The sequence below is a fragment of the Cygnus atratus genome, chromosome 3, assembly GCF_013377495.2.
Source record: "Cygnus atratus isolate AKBS03 ecotype Queensland, Australia chromosome 3, CAtr_DNAZoo_HiC_assembly, whole genome shotgun sequence".
In the NCBI taxonomy this organism is placed as follows: Eukaryota; Metazoa; Chordata; class Aves; order Anseriformes; family Anatidae; genus Cygnus; species Cygnus atratus.
In genome coordinates, this window is record NC_066364.1 from 28,210,219 (window position 1) to 28,225,550 (window position 15,332).

General features: G+C 36.7%; 1 protein-coding gene across 1 annotated transcript in view; it reads right to left on the bottom strand.

Moving 5' to 3' along the window:
- EYS (eyes shut homolog) overlaps positions 1-15,332 on the bottom strand; it is a 728,533-nt gene that overhangs the window by 24,591 nt on the left and 688,610 nt on the right. The window contains exons 33-35 of the mRNA XM_035543068.2: positions 14,284-14,450; positions 13,936-14,080; positions 7,160-7,334 (exon numbers count right to left, since the gene is read on the bottom strand). Of these exons, the coding sequence (XP_035398961.2) occupies positions 7,160-7,334; positions 13,936-14,080; positions 14,284-14,450 (487 nt within the window). The remainder of the gene's footprint in view (positions 1-7,159; positions 7,335-13,935; positions 14,081-14,283; positions 14,451-15,332) is intronic.

Genomic DNA, 15,332 nt, shown 5'->3' on the forward strand with positions numbered 1-15,332 from the left:
ATTGTATTTAATAGGGAACATATTATTTTTAATATTTGAGTTACAGGATCAGTATCTAAAAGAAACAATCAAGTTTGTGGCTATTTTTTGTATTTTGCTCTACAAATAGCTCAAGGAAGATTTGACTGCATAAACTACTATGAGTCAAAGTGGAATTTTAAAGGGAAAGCAAAGCAGCAAAGAGCATTTATAAAAACACAATCGGATGTCACTATAAAAGAACTGTTAACAATTCCAAATTATAACTACTAACAGGAGTCTATCAGCAACTGCCTTTCATTTAGCCGTTATTCATTTGCTAAATTCTTATAATTGGCAATCAGAGATAGGCTTGGTGAAGCACTTAATGGAAACGAGGATAGTGGATTTGACCAAGAATGAGGGGGCAATCTGAGTGTTACATGACTGTAAATCTATGCCATTATCAAATTGTCTAAATTGACCAGATCACTAGTGAGTGTCTGGTACTTTCTATACCTTTCTTTCATCCAAACCAGGAGAATAGAACAAAAATTTCAAATTAACTTGTAAATTTAAAATTAGTTTGAATTCTATAGACATTGTAAAATACAGATTACACTTGGCACTGATGTTAAAAATGCCCTTCTTATTAAGAAGCAAAAGTTTCAAAACAGTTCAAATGAAATGTGAGACCTATTTGCATTTTAAAATCTAGTGATACTTTATGATACAAAAATAATTCCCCTGAATAAAAACAGTAATTGATTTTTTTCCTAAATATTTTCTCTCTCAAGGCTAAGAATGAAACCTCATCTATTTTGATTGATTCTTAGTCCGTGTCTTTTTGTATATGTGCAAAATCTTGAATTTTTCTTCAAACGCACTGAGCTACACTTTCTCTATTAATCAGCCCACTGTTTCTGGGAAAAACATAACAGGGAGTCTGTGAAACTGCCTCATTTCAAGTATGTTCTGTCACTATATTTCATCTTCCACAGTTCACATACAAGACACGGTGATACTTTTATTGCTGTTTCACTAAACCTTCAGATCAGGCAACACCATGTAAATAAAGCAAAATCATAAAGAGCTATCTGTAATGAAAGGGGAGAGAGGACAAGACCTTGCAGAAGCAAAAACACCTCCATTCATCACAGCATTAGAATGCTTTCCGTCTCACCAGCAACTGTTATGCTTTGATGCAGAAAAGTTACTGAGAAGGGGAAGTAATTTAACTCCCTAAGTGGCAAGCAGAAATGTCCATTTCTTGTGCTGTCAAGCAGGGTGTTCGGAGCCAAAGCTACTAGTGTTGGGAAGTATACACAAAGGTTCTTCTCGTTTACCTTTTTTACATCTGTGTATGTCTAATTTCTTTTCATTATTTGTCTCTTATGACCTAATAAAAGTTAGGTTTTAAAATGAGTTGAAAACTATTTGCATGGAGCTGAACACGTTTGCTGTGGCTGACAGTGCCAACCTCTCCTACTTAACACTTCGAAGCAAGTTGGACAGGGGTTGAGAAGTTCCGACCCCAAATTTCCTAATCTTCAGAAAGATGAAGGAAGAGGTAGCATTTCAAATCCTTTGCATCACATAGCCTGTCATATTGGTCTAGTTTTCCCTATACTTCATTATGGTTGCATGTTGTTCTACCAGAACAGGAGAACCCAGTGGCTTGTAACATCACCAGTGCTTTGATTCTCAAGTGTTTAAAGACCCATTTCTTTAAAAGAGGTGAGATTCAGTTTGAGATCAAGATACTTAATTTTATGTATGTATGTATGAACTGGGGTTCTGTTGCCTATGCATCTACGTTCAGTGATTCCTTACATGCCCACACAGCCTCCAGTTGCCTTCCTAGAGGTACGTGGGAGAGGAAGCTTGAGAGCTGGAAGACAAGACTGCCAAAAAACACTGAATGCTTGTTAGGGAATGGGATCCTAGAGTAGGTGCCTGAGCTCATAGGTTAATGGATTGATTAATTAACATCCAGTTAATGGATTAATAAATTAACATCCAGTAGATCTAGCAGAAACAGTCAGGGGAACTAGAGCAATATCCACTGACATTATTCATATATTGACAACCATAACTAATGACAAGGACTGCATTCAACTGCCTCAACACAGGCATTTAGTGCCCTCTGACATGCCTTGGTGAATCTGAGAAATCTGTGCAACTAGAAGACAGAAGGTCCACAGAAGACATGCTCTTCTGGACATTCCATGGAGACCAGGAGAGGTATCCCAAGATATGTGCTGATGTTAAAAGACAACTGGAAAGGCCTGGACCTCCACTGACTGTGGATCAATTGACATTGATCTTACACATTTAGCTTACCTGTAGACACTTTATGTGTCTTTTGAGTTAAATCTCACTGCAAGATACTTTTCTATTTTAAGGGGTTTTGAACAATATGGATTAAATTGATTCCTCTGTGCCTCAGCTATTAAGTTTCTCAAGACAACTGCCAAAATGCCTCTGATTTTTCTTTATCATATTTTTACGTGGAGAAAGGATAGGAAGGCCTTCATATATAACTTTGATAGTGTGACTTAGATGAAATTGGATAATTCTTTTTCCTAGTCCTAGTTTTTCCAAATGATTCTTAATAGGTTGCACTGCACACTGCATATATATGACAAAGATAGGCCAATTCAGGAAGCAAGAACTGTCAAATTCACAGCTCGTGGAGAAATAAATAATAATAAAAAAAAAATCACTTTTGATTCTGGAAGTTTCAGATATTATTTAGAGTTTTGTAATCTTTCTGTTTAGGAAGTTCAATTATGGTTTAATTTAATGTCAATTTGTTGTTGTTTTTTTTTTCTTCTCAAATGCTTAACAGTGTCACACAGTGTTCACAGAACGGGTTTCCAGGCTCCAAGTCCAGTAACAAGGCCAAAGTCAGCTCGCAAATAAGTAACACAGTTTCTGCATCAGTAGGGACAAAAAGCACTGTTGATGACATAAACCTGAAATGTGTTATATGAAAATTTTGGCAACATTAAAAAAAAGAAAAAGAAAATTCATTTCACTTTATAAACTATAAAAGCAATATGCTGGTATCTTACTACATAAAATCCTTATCAAGCTAGAAGAATTTACTGAACTTAATCAGGAAATAACTAAAGGTACGAAAGGATTTCTGTGAAGAAATTAGAATGTTTGCTTATATCTACTGTGGTTTCCTATACTAAACAAAGAGCATTCTCATATTAAATGTAGAAAATATCAAGTTTAAAATGTCATGCTCAATGCTAACAAACCTGTAACTTTCTATAGTTAGACAAAAGTGATGTCAAATAAATAAATCTTCTTATAACAGAAGGGATTCAGCCCTGCAGATTCAGACACCTGCATATGTGCAGGTGTATGTGAGAGTAGGTGTCTACATTTAAGATGTGCATCTATTCAACGGAGATGAGAGGCTCAATTAATTTACCTAATCAGGTAAGCCAACTGAGACTAGGCAGATGTCTGCTGCCAACTAACACTTCCCAGGGGTATCCCATCTGGCCTCCAACTACTTTTCCGCTGGTCTCTTCAAGGAGAGAGGACATTGGTCTCTCCAAATCCTGTATTACATTTGCCAGCATATGGATATCTCAGATCCTGCATGGTTTCTCAAATTCATACAGTCCTGTATTAGCCACATCAGGCCAACCCAAGCTACTGGAGATTTCTGGATATATTTAGTAAGTTTATATTGTATTGGAGCTGAAAGATGCTGAACAATGGAGGAGATCTTTTAATAAAAGTGGCTTTAAACTAAGGCAATGGAAAACTAGAACATTAGTGAAAAACAGTTTATCTTCAGGCTATAAGGCAAAAATAGAGCATGGAACAATTAAGATTGGAAGAAAATTAATGGCATTTAAGCAAAGAGTACTATGGAAGTCTGCACAAATTTTCTACTAAATCTGCCAAATTAGATGACAATTTTAGGTAGCAAATCCACCTCCCAAAAAAGTAAAAACTTTTATTGATGTAAAACAATTAAATAGAGAAATGCCTTTTTCCTTACAAACCATAAAAGTATGTCCCTTCATTGAAAATTGTTTCAGTCCTTGAATTGAAAATTGTTTCTAATCAAATTCAACCTAATAATGAAACTACAACAGCTTACCTTATGGGGTATCCCTGTACTATATAGAGTTATGATTTAATTTCCCGAACCTAAGTGGCTAGTGCTATTTGAAATGCTAAAGAGTACTGAGAAATCCACATGTGCCTCAGAGATATGACAGAAGACTTATGCAAGTCTTGAACTCTTCAAAGCTGCAGCTGAAGGCCAAATGGTCTACTCAGAGGTACCTAAAGTGCCATTACAGGCTTATATTCAGCAACTGAATCCTACCCATTATGTGTGATGTTCTGTTCAAAGTACACAGAAGACATACTTCTCCTCTCACTTCAGCAACAAGCAATAGCTATAACACTTCATAGACAATCTTACTGGATGTAATTGCCATAAACAAAATAATGGAGTATATTACTGCCCCTTGAACATAAAATTCTTCATTTTACTATCCAAATATTTCCTCTTAATTTTGTTAATACATAGTAGTTCTGCTCTGTTGCTGGACAGAATGTAAAGTTTAATGCTGTACATTTCTGCTTCTATTTAAATCAAAGTATTATCCCTGTAGCAACTGAATCTACAGCTTAATGGCACTGCACACTTTCTGGCAGAGTGGTGGAAGCAGGACATAAAAATAGCTCAAAACAGCAAGAAAAACAGGAGAGATCTCATTTCAGGAGAAAATATACCTGAACACAAATACAGTTCCCTCAAGGACTCTGCTCTTCAGAGGAACAGAGGTGATGTGAAAACAGAGAGAAGATCCCCCTGAGAAAAGCAAGACAGTATTGACAGCTACTATACATTGGCAAAAATCATATGCATGCTATATCCAGGCCTCTTTGGCTTTTTTTGTTGCTGTATGTTTTGTGAGGAGAAGGTGGCAATTACTGGTACATGCATGCATGCATACATATTATCTGCGACAACCTAGCTGCCGTGAAATATGAGGTCAGGATTATAATTCAGTAGGAGGTCACTACAGATTAAAAACAAACAACTCACCCCTCTAAAAGCAAACAACCCCCACATTTTAAAACGGTTCCTAAACAAATCTGCAATTAAAATTATGAAACTATAATGATGAAAAAGAACTTTGCCTACAATATCAAGCTTCCAATGTAGCCCAATCACCAGCTGCTACTCTAGCCTGTCACCTCTTTTCCAAATGTTCTCTAGGTCTTGCTGGTGGTGGTACTGTGCACCTTGCAGGCCAGAAGATGACTTAGCAGTGCTGGGTAAGTTTCTGAAGCCAGGATTTAGGTTGGTATAGGTGGGCACATAGGAGGGGCATGCTTCAGCCTACATTTCTGGTATTTTTATTGCAGTTTTGGTTTTGTGTCTCCTCTAACATCACTGTAAATGCAAAGGGTGCCATTTTCCTTTCTTTTTCCTCAGAAAGATCAAACACACTGGATGCCAAGGACTTAATAGTTCTGGAAGGAACCTGCAATGTCCAGTAATTGGGACACTATAGCTCAACAGTCAGAAAGCAATTCCAAATTATACTTTGTTATTCAGGATTTTCAAAGCATTTCTTTCATTGCTTTATTTAAGAGCATATAAAGATGCTCTTAAGGGAAATGGGGAGGGGAATTACATACTACATATCAGGGGTGAATTTTCCAAATTGTAAGTAAAGCCTTACTAGCTTTAGAAGCACTAGTTTTGTACAGGTTTTCTTACTGATAAAGATTTGTCTCAGGGGCAACAAAACCAATTACCATTTAATTCTCTCTCCAGTACACATTTAGGAGCTCGTTTTTAGCTTGACAAGTATGCAAACTCTTTTCTTTATATTACAACGAAGGGACAGGTCTTTGTTTTTTGAAGAAGAATTGACATACACAGAGGCTCCACAGTGTAAAGCCTGTCTTTCCCTTCTTATCTGTCTTGCTGTCCGCAGTGTTTCCAGTCATTTTTTTCAGATGTTTTATATCAGCACTTTTCTTTTTTTTAAAAAAAATATGTAAATATATGTTAATAAATGAACACATGAGGAAGTACATGAGGGAAAGCAAGTATAATTAATCTTGGCAGACGCTTTTAAAATCAATAGCGCTCTTCAGCGAAGGCTTTACAGATGAGTTACAAAGTTTGGAAACAAGATTTATTACAATGGAAATGTTGACACACAGCAGCAGTTTGGAACTGCAAATTCACTTTCTTCTTTGTGTCTTACAGACTAGACACAAAGATCCATCTAAACTTAGTGATAAGGCATGAAAGACTTATCTGTTGTGCCAGCTAAAGACCTTTCTGCCCCATCAGCACTTATTATCTGATTGATCAGCCAGCTGAACAGCTCATATGATGAACTGACCTAGTTCAAACAGTTTTGACATAAGATCCTTACTAACGTGCCTTGTTTTGTGTGGAATGGATTAAGAACGCCTTGCATGAGCAGGCCAGCCAGCAGATCTGGAAAGACAATGGTGAATGAACACTTGAGAAGGGCATGAAGCCAGGGAAGGTGCATTTGAGAGAAAGCAAAGTATCCACACAAATGATAACTGGAGGCACAAAGACCTGTGTATATTAGGGAGAGACTGAGCAGCAGAGAATTACACACAGATGCTCAGTAAGGTTGTTCCTATGATTTATACTGGCTCAGAACTTTCCAGTGTTAGACATTCAATGATTTACTCCAGAAAGGGTTTGTCAGAGAAAAATACTTTTTTTTTGGTCTACCAGCCATGTTCAGGCAATGTTCGAGCTCCCCTCTTTGCTATTTTATTCTCCGATATCTAGGATGCTACTTAGTTTAATTAAATGCCTTTCTGACACATCTAGTTCTAGCCACACATTTTGTGGTAAGTCTGGATGCCAGTGACTTTAGTGGAGTTTGACCAGTCCGTGGAGCTTCTTAAAACAGACCCTCAGCAAATGTCCTAAGAATTTTTAAATTTTGGTTTTGATTTTATTAATTTAAGATTCAAATTCTATTTTTTCTTCTGTTATTTGAAAGGAAGAAAATCTTTCAACAGTTTTCTTCCTTTCCAATAAAATGATAGCTTTCTGGAGACGTCTGTTATTAAGAAACTAAATTACCACAGTTATTAGGTCTACTGATCAGTCTATGTTGTAATCTAGAAGAAAGTTTTTCATACTTACTAAACAGTAGAGCCACTTTCCACACACTTGCCACCATTTCTGCATTTTATTAAACTGCATGGGGAATCTTTACATTGTCCAACACTGCGACCTGAATTGGGGTGACCTTCTGGAATCCCTGGTGATTTAAACTCCTGATTCATGTTGGTGCGAACTTGAACATCAAAAATGCAACCTTAGAAGTAGAAAGGAGAAAGAAGTGGAGTTTACAACATATACAGGGATACATAGCAAATCAAACAGAACACCGTCATCCCTCACTGAATGGATTCCACCAGAACGTCTTCAATGTCTGTGCAATCATACCATCTCCAAGAGCTAAAGTTATCTTGGCTACTTTCTGTTCAGGCAAACAAGTGAAAGATTTTAAGATCCCTCCTTAATAATAGGTGAAACAATAGAATTAATTTCTCAAGGAATAGACAGAATGCAGAATCAGTGACTAAGGAGTGATGTGGGTGCAATTTCATGTTTACATGTGCATGCTTTTACAAAAATGCATCTACATCGGATAAAAGACTTAAAAAAAAAAAAGGAGAGAGGACAATAAGTCTGTTTGCTGTAAAATATGTAAGAATTCAGAGAGCATTGGCTAATGCAGGGAGGAAATGTGGACTTGAATTTCTTTAGGCTAAAATGGACTCCTTCAGGGAAAGACCAAGATTCTCCCCTCCTCAGGTAAATGCTTCAATCCCTGTTACATACAGATCATATCACACATGACCACAACATTTGACAGTGTGTATACACTGCTCCTTTAGGCCCTTGCTCTCAGAAAATGATTACAAATTTTCATCTTTAGCAGTAAGGCAAGCAGTGCCAGGATCTGTTCCTTGGTCCTGTGGGCCAAGTAACCTTAAGTAAACCTACTTAAGGTAGGTTTACAAGGTACAGGGGTACCCTAGTGTATCCACAGCTGTATCACCAAACTGTTACTAGCTTCCAGAACAGTATGGGTGCATCCGAACTACTGATGGGGAATGGTGACGACATTATGTCACCCCTAAATACACCTAATAATTGTTTGGGAAAATGGGGATTGACACAGACCAAGTATATGACAACTGTAAGAATTTATCTGTAGAGATAATTGAGTCAGTAACTAGATCCATACACTGACATTCTTTTAATTTGCTAATACATTGGTATCCTAAATGAAAAATGGAGTCAAATGTTCAGGGTGGAGCAGAGCTGTTTCCGACTCACTACGTCCAGGCAGCTCCTGCCTACTTGACCTGTGGGCTTTCTGGGGCTTGCCCCTTTGGAAACATTTTGATCTTCCTAGTGACTACACAGGATGGTTAGTCTGACAGGTCTAGCAGTCCATCAGCATTTGTGAATCACTTTTTCGGGTCTACGTGCTTATTTATGTTCTGCAAAGCTGAAGAGTATGCCTTATATTATATCTTTTTGGATCAAACTCTAAGTAGCTTCTCAAAATATACCTGACCAAGTGGTTCAGAGCCATATTTAAAGGTGACATTAAGCACTTTTGAAATGTCATCCAGATCTATACATTAATATATACCATTTAAAACTAAAAATCAGACTTAAACCCACTTCATAGTGGGTTTAAACAGTGCAAAAAATGAATTTGAAAGTGCTTATACCTTTCTATACCTGATTTATATATATTTATATGTATTAGTTGAGATATAGTGAATTCCCACAGTGCTCAAAATCCTGAGAATAGTAGGTTTTGAGCAGTGCATGCCAGACGCTCCCTGTTTAGCATTAAAAGTGGGGAAAAGGCATGATATGAAGACTGCAAATAATCAACCTTTTTTTTTTCTAATTCACTTAATATAATTTTTTCATGATTCACTGAAATCATTTAAGAAACAAACTTGCACCTGAAAGACAAAATAAATGTTCAATACAAAATCACTAAATGACAGTATGTTTGAGGTTGGAAGGGACTTCTGGAGAAAATCTTGCCCAACCCCCCTGCCAAGCAGATTCACCTAGAGCACATTGCAGATGTATTTCTATCTATTTATTTATATTTATCTCTCTATATTTCTACAATAATGGGTATTTCTTCAGTTTTTAATAGATATCAAGAACATACGGACTTTCTCCATTGTTTGTTTCACAGTCAGGGACTTCATAATTCATGCAATTCTTGTGACAATTCTGGAAAAGTATAATTGCTTTGTGCCTTAATATTTATTGATATAATTCTGATCTTGTTAAGAATTTATGAACATATGAATGGTTGACTTGCAAATACTTTGACTATATATAATTTTGAGACTTCTCCCTCTGATCATATTATCTTTATACAAAGAAGTAATAGAGAACAGGAGTCATTTCACATTCCACTGACAAAACTATTTGTTGACCCTCAGTAGGGTAAGAAAAGTGTGATTTTCACAGTCTAAAGAAGCCATGTTTCAAGAAGAGCTTTATAAATCCTAAAATACTATTCATAATTTTACGTTCTCACATGAACATTCATTGAACACTAGTTCATTGGACCTAGCTTTATGTAATAAGCCATCTTCTCATATAGCAATATGGTTTGAATTCATTAACTGATGATCAAACTTTTCAAACTTGGGTTTAGAAACACTTGACATAGTGACAAATTATACAATCTGTAAGGTAGGCTGTAGCTTTTTAGTCCCTCAGAGAATTATTAAGTAAGGAAGGTCAATAGCAGCTATGCAAAACAAATACACTTTAGATATCTAGATACTGAAATAAATATCTTCATTTTAGCTCCGCATTTCTGTTTTTATTTTTTTCCTTCATTTTTGAAAAACATGCCATTAGACTTTAGATTATAAGACTATTCTGTTGAAGGTATGTGTTTTTTATTTTTTTAAGGATCATAATTTATATCGACCAAAACGTAGCAAGACATCTATTTTAACAACTGTTAGAACAACATTAGAAAAATTTGCTTTCTTAGGATTTTTCCTTATTACACACACTTTGTAGTTCTGTTTACACTGCCACATAGCTGGTAATTTAAAAACTCATATTAGGCAATTTAAATCAAACCTAGCTTGATGACTGTTTGCAATCTTCATATTACATCCCTCCTTTGCTTTTAACAGTGTTAGTTTTAGGCCACCACATACTCAGTAAATCCTAACTAATGTTTCATCTGTTTATCGGTAGTAGATAAAGCATGTTCTGTTCTCATGAGTCTTGCTAGAATGCTGAGAAAAATCAGCCCAGTGCTCTGTGTAAACAATGGAAAGCACAGGGAGTACCCAAGAACTGGGAAGGTCACCATGGAAAATAAACTGGCATTCGTGACAATGACTAGTTTGATCGTACCAGCAGAACACCTAGGTTAGAAACAGCTCCTGAGCATTTGTAAACACAGCATATAGTAATTACTGGAGAGTATTTTGGCAGAGCTTTGTGAGCTCAGTAGAGATTTTCATTTAATTTTCTTATTTCTTCTAACTGTTAGTCAGTGGGATGCAGGTGAAGGACTCAGAGCAACAACTCGAGCAAGCACTACACAAACTTCTGCAGAGGAATCAGCTGATGAATGCGCCTTCTTTCAGACGTGAATTCCCTTTACTCTGCCAGTTCTGGGCCTCTTAATGAGAAACTGCCAACTATTCTGAATAGCGGAGAGGTTTTCTGTCACAGCCAAGTTTGCAAGAGGAACTCAAAAGAAGCTCCTGAATGTATGAGTTGAACTCAGTTTGATCCCAAAGATCAGAGTTTGATGCAAGTTAGCTGAAAGCAGATGCAGCGAGACAGTGAACTCACAGAGGACGCACTACTACCTCTGTCGTAGTACTGTAGTCTTTCGTCTAGTGGCTCCTTAGACCACACTTGGAGCTTTCTGTTAATAACTTTTTTACTCTAAATGTAACGTATAGTTTTCACCCCAGTCAAACAGAGCTCACAAAACAGATCCCTTCCTTCTTTGGCTCCCCTACCAACAACAATATCTGCCACTCTATTTCACCAGATCCTTAATGATGTCTGCTCCTTCTGTGCTGCCCCAAATAAAAGGAAGGAAAAGGTTTCTCCTTTAGTATAGTCATAGAAGTGCAAGCATAATTTTGCCTGTTTTTTGTCTGGTTTTCCCTGTAGCTTATCTTGCACTATTACAAACCTTTAATTTTAACCCAAATACCTAATGTCATAACATTCTCCTTGTCTGTTCTTGTCTTGCTTTTGCAACTCACAGATGACAAGTCCCTTTCTTTTAGATCTTGAGGGGACAGTCATGAAGCAGATACAATATCTCTAAAGCCATGCAAGCATTTTGAACTCAGTGCTCATACATGACGACAAACCCTTCCCATTTTTTAATATACCATCATGACATAACAATTTGTACACAAGAATGGACCTAAAGCTTGTTCCTCCCTGCTAGTCCGCTGTCTAGGCTGCAACCTTAGCTTTGATCTCTATTGTCTTCTCATTTTCCTGCTTGCTGCCTTGCTAGACGAGCAATGGACAAGTGGGGATCAACAAAAAGTCCCAAGAAACTGATAGAGAAATGCTACTTTGCATAAGGCTGGAGGAAGTCATGGTCCTGATGTAGCGTTTCCATTGTGAAGGAAGAAATAAACATTTCCTGGACTGACAACTAGAAAAATGTTTGCACCCACTGCTTTGTAGCACAACTCTTTTGAGACCAACAAACCCAGCGAAAATAAGACTTTAAAAGAGTATAGTATTGAAAGAGTTATGAGTATACTCCTTATACATAGTTTAATAAAGACATTTATTTTCAGTTCCATCCTCTCTTATGGAAATTACTTCAATAACAACTGCTAAAGACACGTAACCTTGCATGAGCAAATGGTCTGAAACAGTAGCTGTACAGAGGAAAATCCTGAGTGATTGCAGACTGTTACTGGGGGCAGTGGGTCTGCAGCAGCAAGGCTGACCTTCTCAGTGTTTCTTGATCCAATAGTAATTGCTTATAAAAGGAGAGGTACACTGTGCTATTAGAAGCAAAATGGTTTTAATAAATCATGTCTTTAAAAACAGCCAACAAAAGCTTTCCAAAAGTCTGAGGGTTTTAATCAACTATATGGTAGACAAATTTATCTTGTTACTTCCAGAGTTTTTATGTGGACTCCCTACAGCTCCAGATTGGCTGAAGTACAGTGGTTACAAATTTTTCTTTATGTTAATGATATTGCAGTTCCCACTCTGGAGGCCTATGGAGATTTATTTCTGGTCCTGGGGACTGAGGTCTGAACCTGGGGAGACTTCTGAGTTAGAAGAATAAATGAGATGCTGACTACACAAGAAAAGGTCATAAGAAATCAGTTGTAGGGAAATGTTGCTTCCTTGAAAGTCAATATGATCTGGAGAACAGAGACAAGATGATACTGGGAACCAGAGCATGGAATTGATTACCAAATATAAGAAATTTAATGCTGTGAATGACAGGGACAAAGAAAAACTGTTTATGTGCTACATTTAACAAAATTTTGACATAGAACCTTCTTTTTAAACAGTAAGAAAAAATGATCAATAGTAATGGTAACTAAGAGTATGTGAGTTTTGAAATATCTTGTATTTTTGTCATCATTTTATGATTTGCATTGTCATAAGATCAAATGTTGAGTTTATATATCTATTTAAAAATACACAAAAGAAGGGCAGTTCCTAGAAACTTGGAAGCTCAGAGGATTCATTTGCATACACTGGCATCCAGAAACTATGAACTACACTTGGAATAAAGGATCATAGAGAATACACATTTAGAAAATTACCATACTGTTGGATTTATCCTTTGAAACCAGACTTAAGAGATGAGTTAATAAATTCATAGATGTCAGCAAATCATAGATGTCAGGGACAAAATCAGATGGATTTAAGTTGTCTTGGATTTATGCTTGTCTTCGTGAACTTGATTTTGGGGAAGTTTCTTAATAATAAGAAAAAGTAAGGTGAAGGCTAGAAAAGAGGCAGTTTGGCACTCTTATTGGCAATGGAATGTACTAGTGTATGAAAGTGAATTTTATTGCTATACTTCTTAATACACCCCTGATTCATAACTAGGAACTCAAACTTTGCTCTGCTATAAAATTTGCTCTGCAATAAAATGTTTTACATTCATGTGAAAGGCTTTCCAGTGTTTAAAACAAATTGAAGTTTATCTAACAAATTTTGAGCACATTTTTTTTCTATAGAACTAAGGAATGCATATAAACAAGTGTTGTGAGCAAGTCCTTTGCTTTGCTGCTGATCCAACTGATAGAAGTTGAATTAAGATTTCTACAGAGCTTAAAATATGAAGCTTAGAGGTAGGAATTATCATCTGTTATATAAATAGCTGAAATATTCCTTACAGACATTACAGACACCTAACCTGTCCAGAGGAAAAAAACATAATGTCAGGGAAAAAAATAAAAAATCAGATTTTATGATGCCCTATCAGAAAGGAGTCTTCAGCATGAAAGCAATTACCCAAACCAGCACTGCCAGGGACAATGGCTAGAACTAGCTGGGAGAAGAATCTAAATCACTTTGACGTAGGGAAAGGAAACTCGTTTGGAACGATACAATACAACAGGGGCAGATAAGAAGAAATGATAACATGGCAAAACTTCTGCTTTTATCAGAAACAGAAAGTGTTAAAAATATTTAGCAAAGCCTCTCCTTGCATCATGTTTTTTAGTCGCCATAGGGTAATAATGAAAAAGCCACAGGAATTTCAGCCAAATAAATTCTAGTTTGTTTCCTTTTAGGATAGAGTTTTTAGATCCTTATTTCATAGACAAACGAAACAAGCTGACACATGTTTTAACAGGAATTGAAAACAGTATAATCTTTACCTTGAAAGCTGTTCTTAAATCTGGATCCCTTTGGTAGGAGTTCTGGAGTATACTCATGATAGCCTCCTAAATAAAACTGACTGAAGACATTGAGTCCAACTAGTCTTCCAGGAGAAGTGACAGTTTTATTCTTCTGATCATCCACCTTTCAATAAAACATTTATATTTGTTACAACAAAGCATTCTACCTTATTTGGGAAAGTCTAAAGAAGAGAACCCTCCAAACTTAACAGGGAAATATAAAACAGTCATTTTAAAGATTTCCATACTGAATGGAGGGGTGTATGGAGGAGAACACTATCATCTAACAGTCTATCCTTCTAAAATAAATATATATATAATTTTTACCTTCAGCCAGCCTTTCTGGAGGTATCTGCCAAGATGGATGACATGAATTTTGAGTGTCAGATCAAGTGGTTTACTAATGATTGTTGCTGTGCCAGAACCTAGATTGTAGCTATATACTACTCTGCCATCACGGAGGCCTAAGACCAAAAAATCATCTCCATTCAGACCTGAAAAGACAAAATCAGAATAGCTACTTCTTCCAGGATTCAGTGAATACTGCGGCATAAAATATTCTTCAAATCCACGGAAAATACATCAGTTTGGGAAAATTTTAGGCAGGAAGGTTTTAAATTTTTAAGCTACTTTTAACATCCACTGTTCAGCTTATAACACAAATTCCAGTATTCTTGTGGATTTAAAAGAGAAACTGCAGAGATTTATAAACTATTTATAGGTTTTTTGAAGGAAGGTTTTTTTTTTTTTTTTTTCAGTAGGGTAGGTTACTGTTGAGCCTGGTGGGTTTAGTAGTCATTGCTGTTCCTCTGCCTGCAATACAAATAGATTCTCAACCTCCTTCAAAGTCTAAACCATACTTAAAACAAACAAACAAACAAAAACACAAAAAAACCTTGAAATTCCAAGTTGCAGAATCCATGGCTTAATTCTATCCCAATACACTTTCACGATAAATACTTTTCTTTTGAAACAGCAATAACCAACAGCCTCAGAACTTGAGGGTAACTGCTACTATGAGGTTAGGACAAGGTAAGGGAAACCATAGGTTTATGAGCCTGGGGAAGCTCAAGCAGCTTCTAACAAGCTCGGCCAGCTGCCCATGACCCAGAAACATCCAAAAACTTTACTACAGCTACCCCTGGTTAGGGATTGCCAAGCACTGGTGCTTAGCACTTAGTTGGTGCTAGGGAGAGACCTTTCTAAGAGCCAGTGTAGAACACAGCTACTGGAGGCAGCAGTTTGTAGCAGTAGTAGGTGGTTTGCGTGGAAGGGTGCAAGGAAGGAGTCCTCACATCACTCAAAATTCCCCACTCTTTCTTCTTCTGTATCTGTTGTTAACTCTAGAGTATTTATTACTGAGGTTTCTCTGGTCA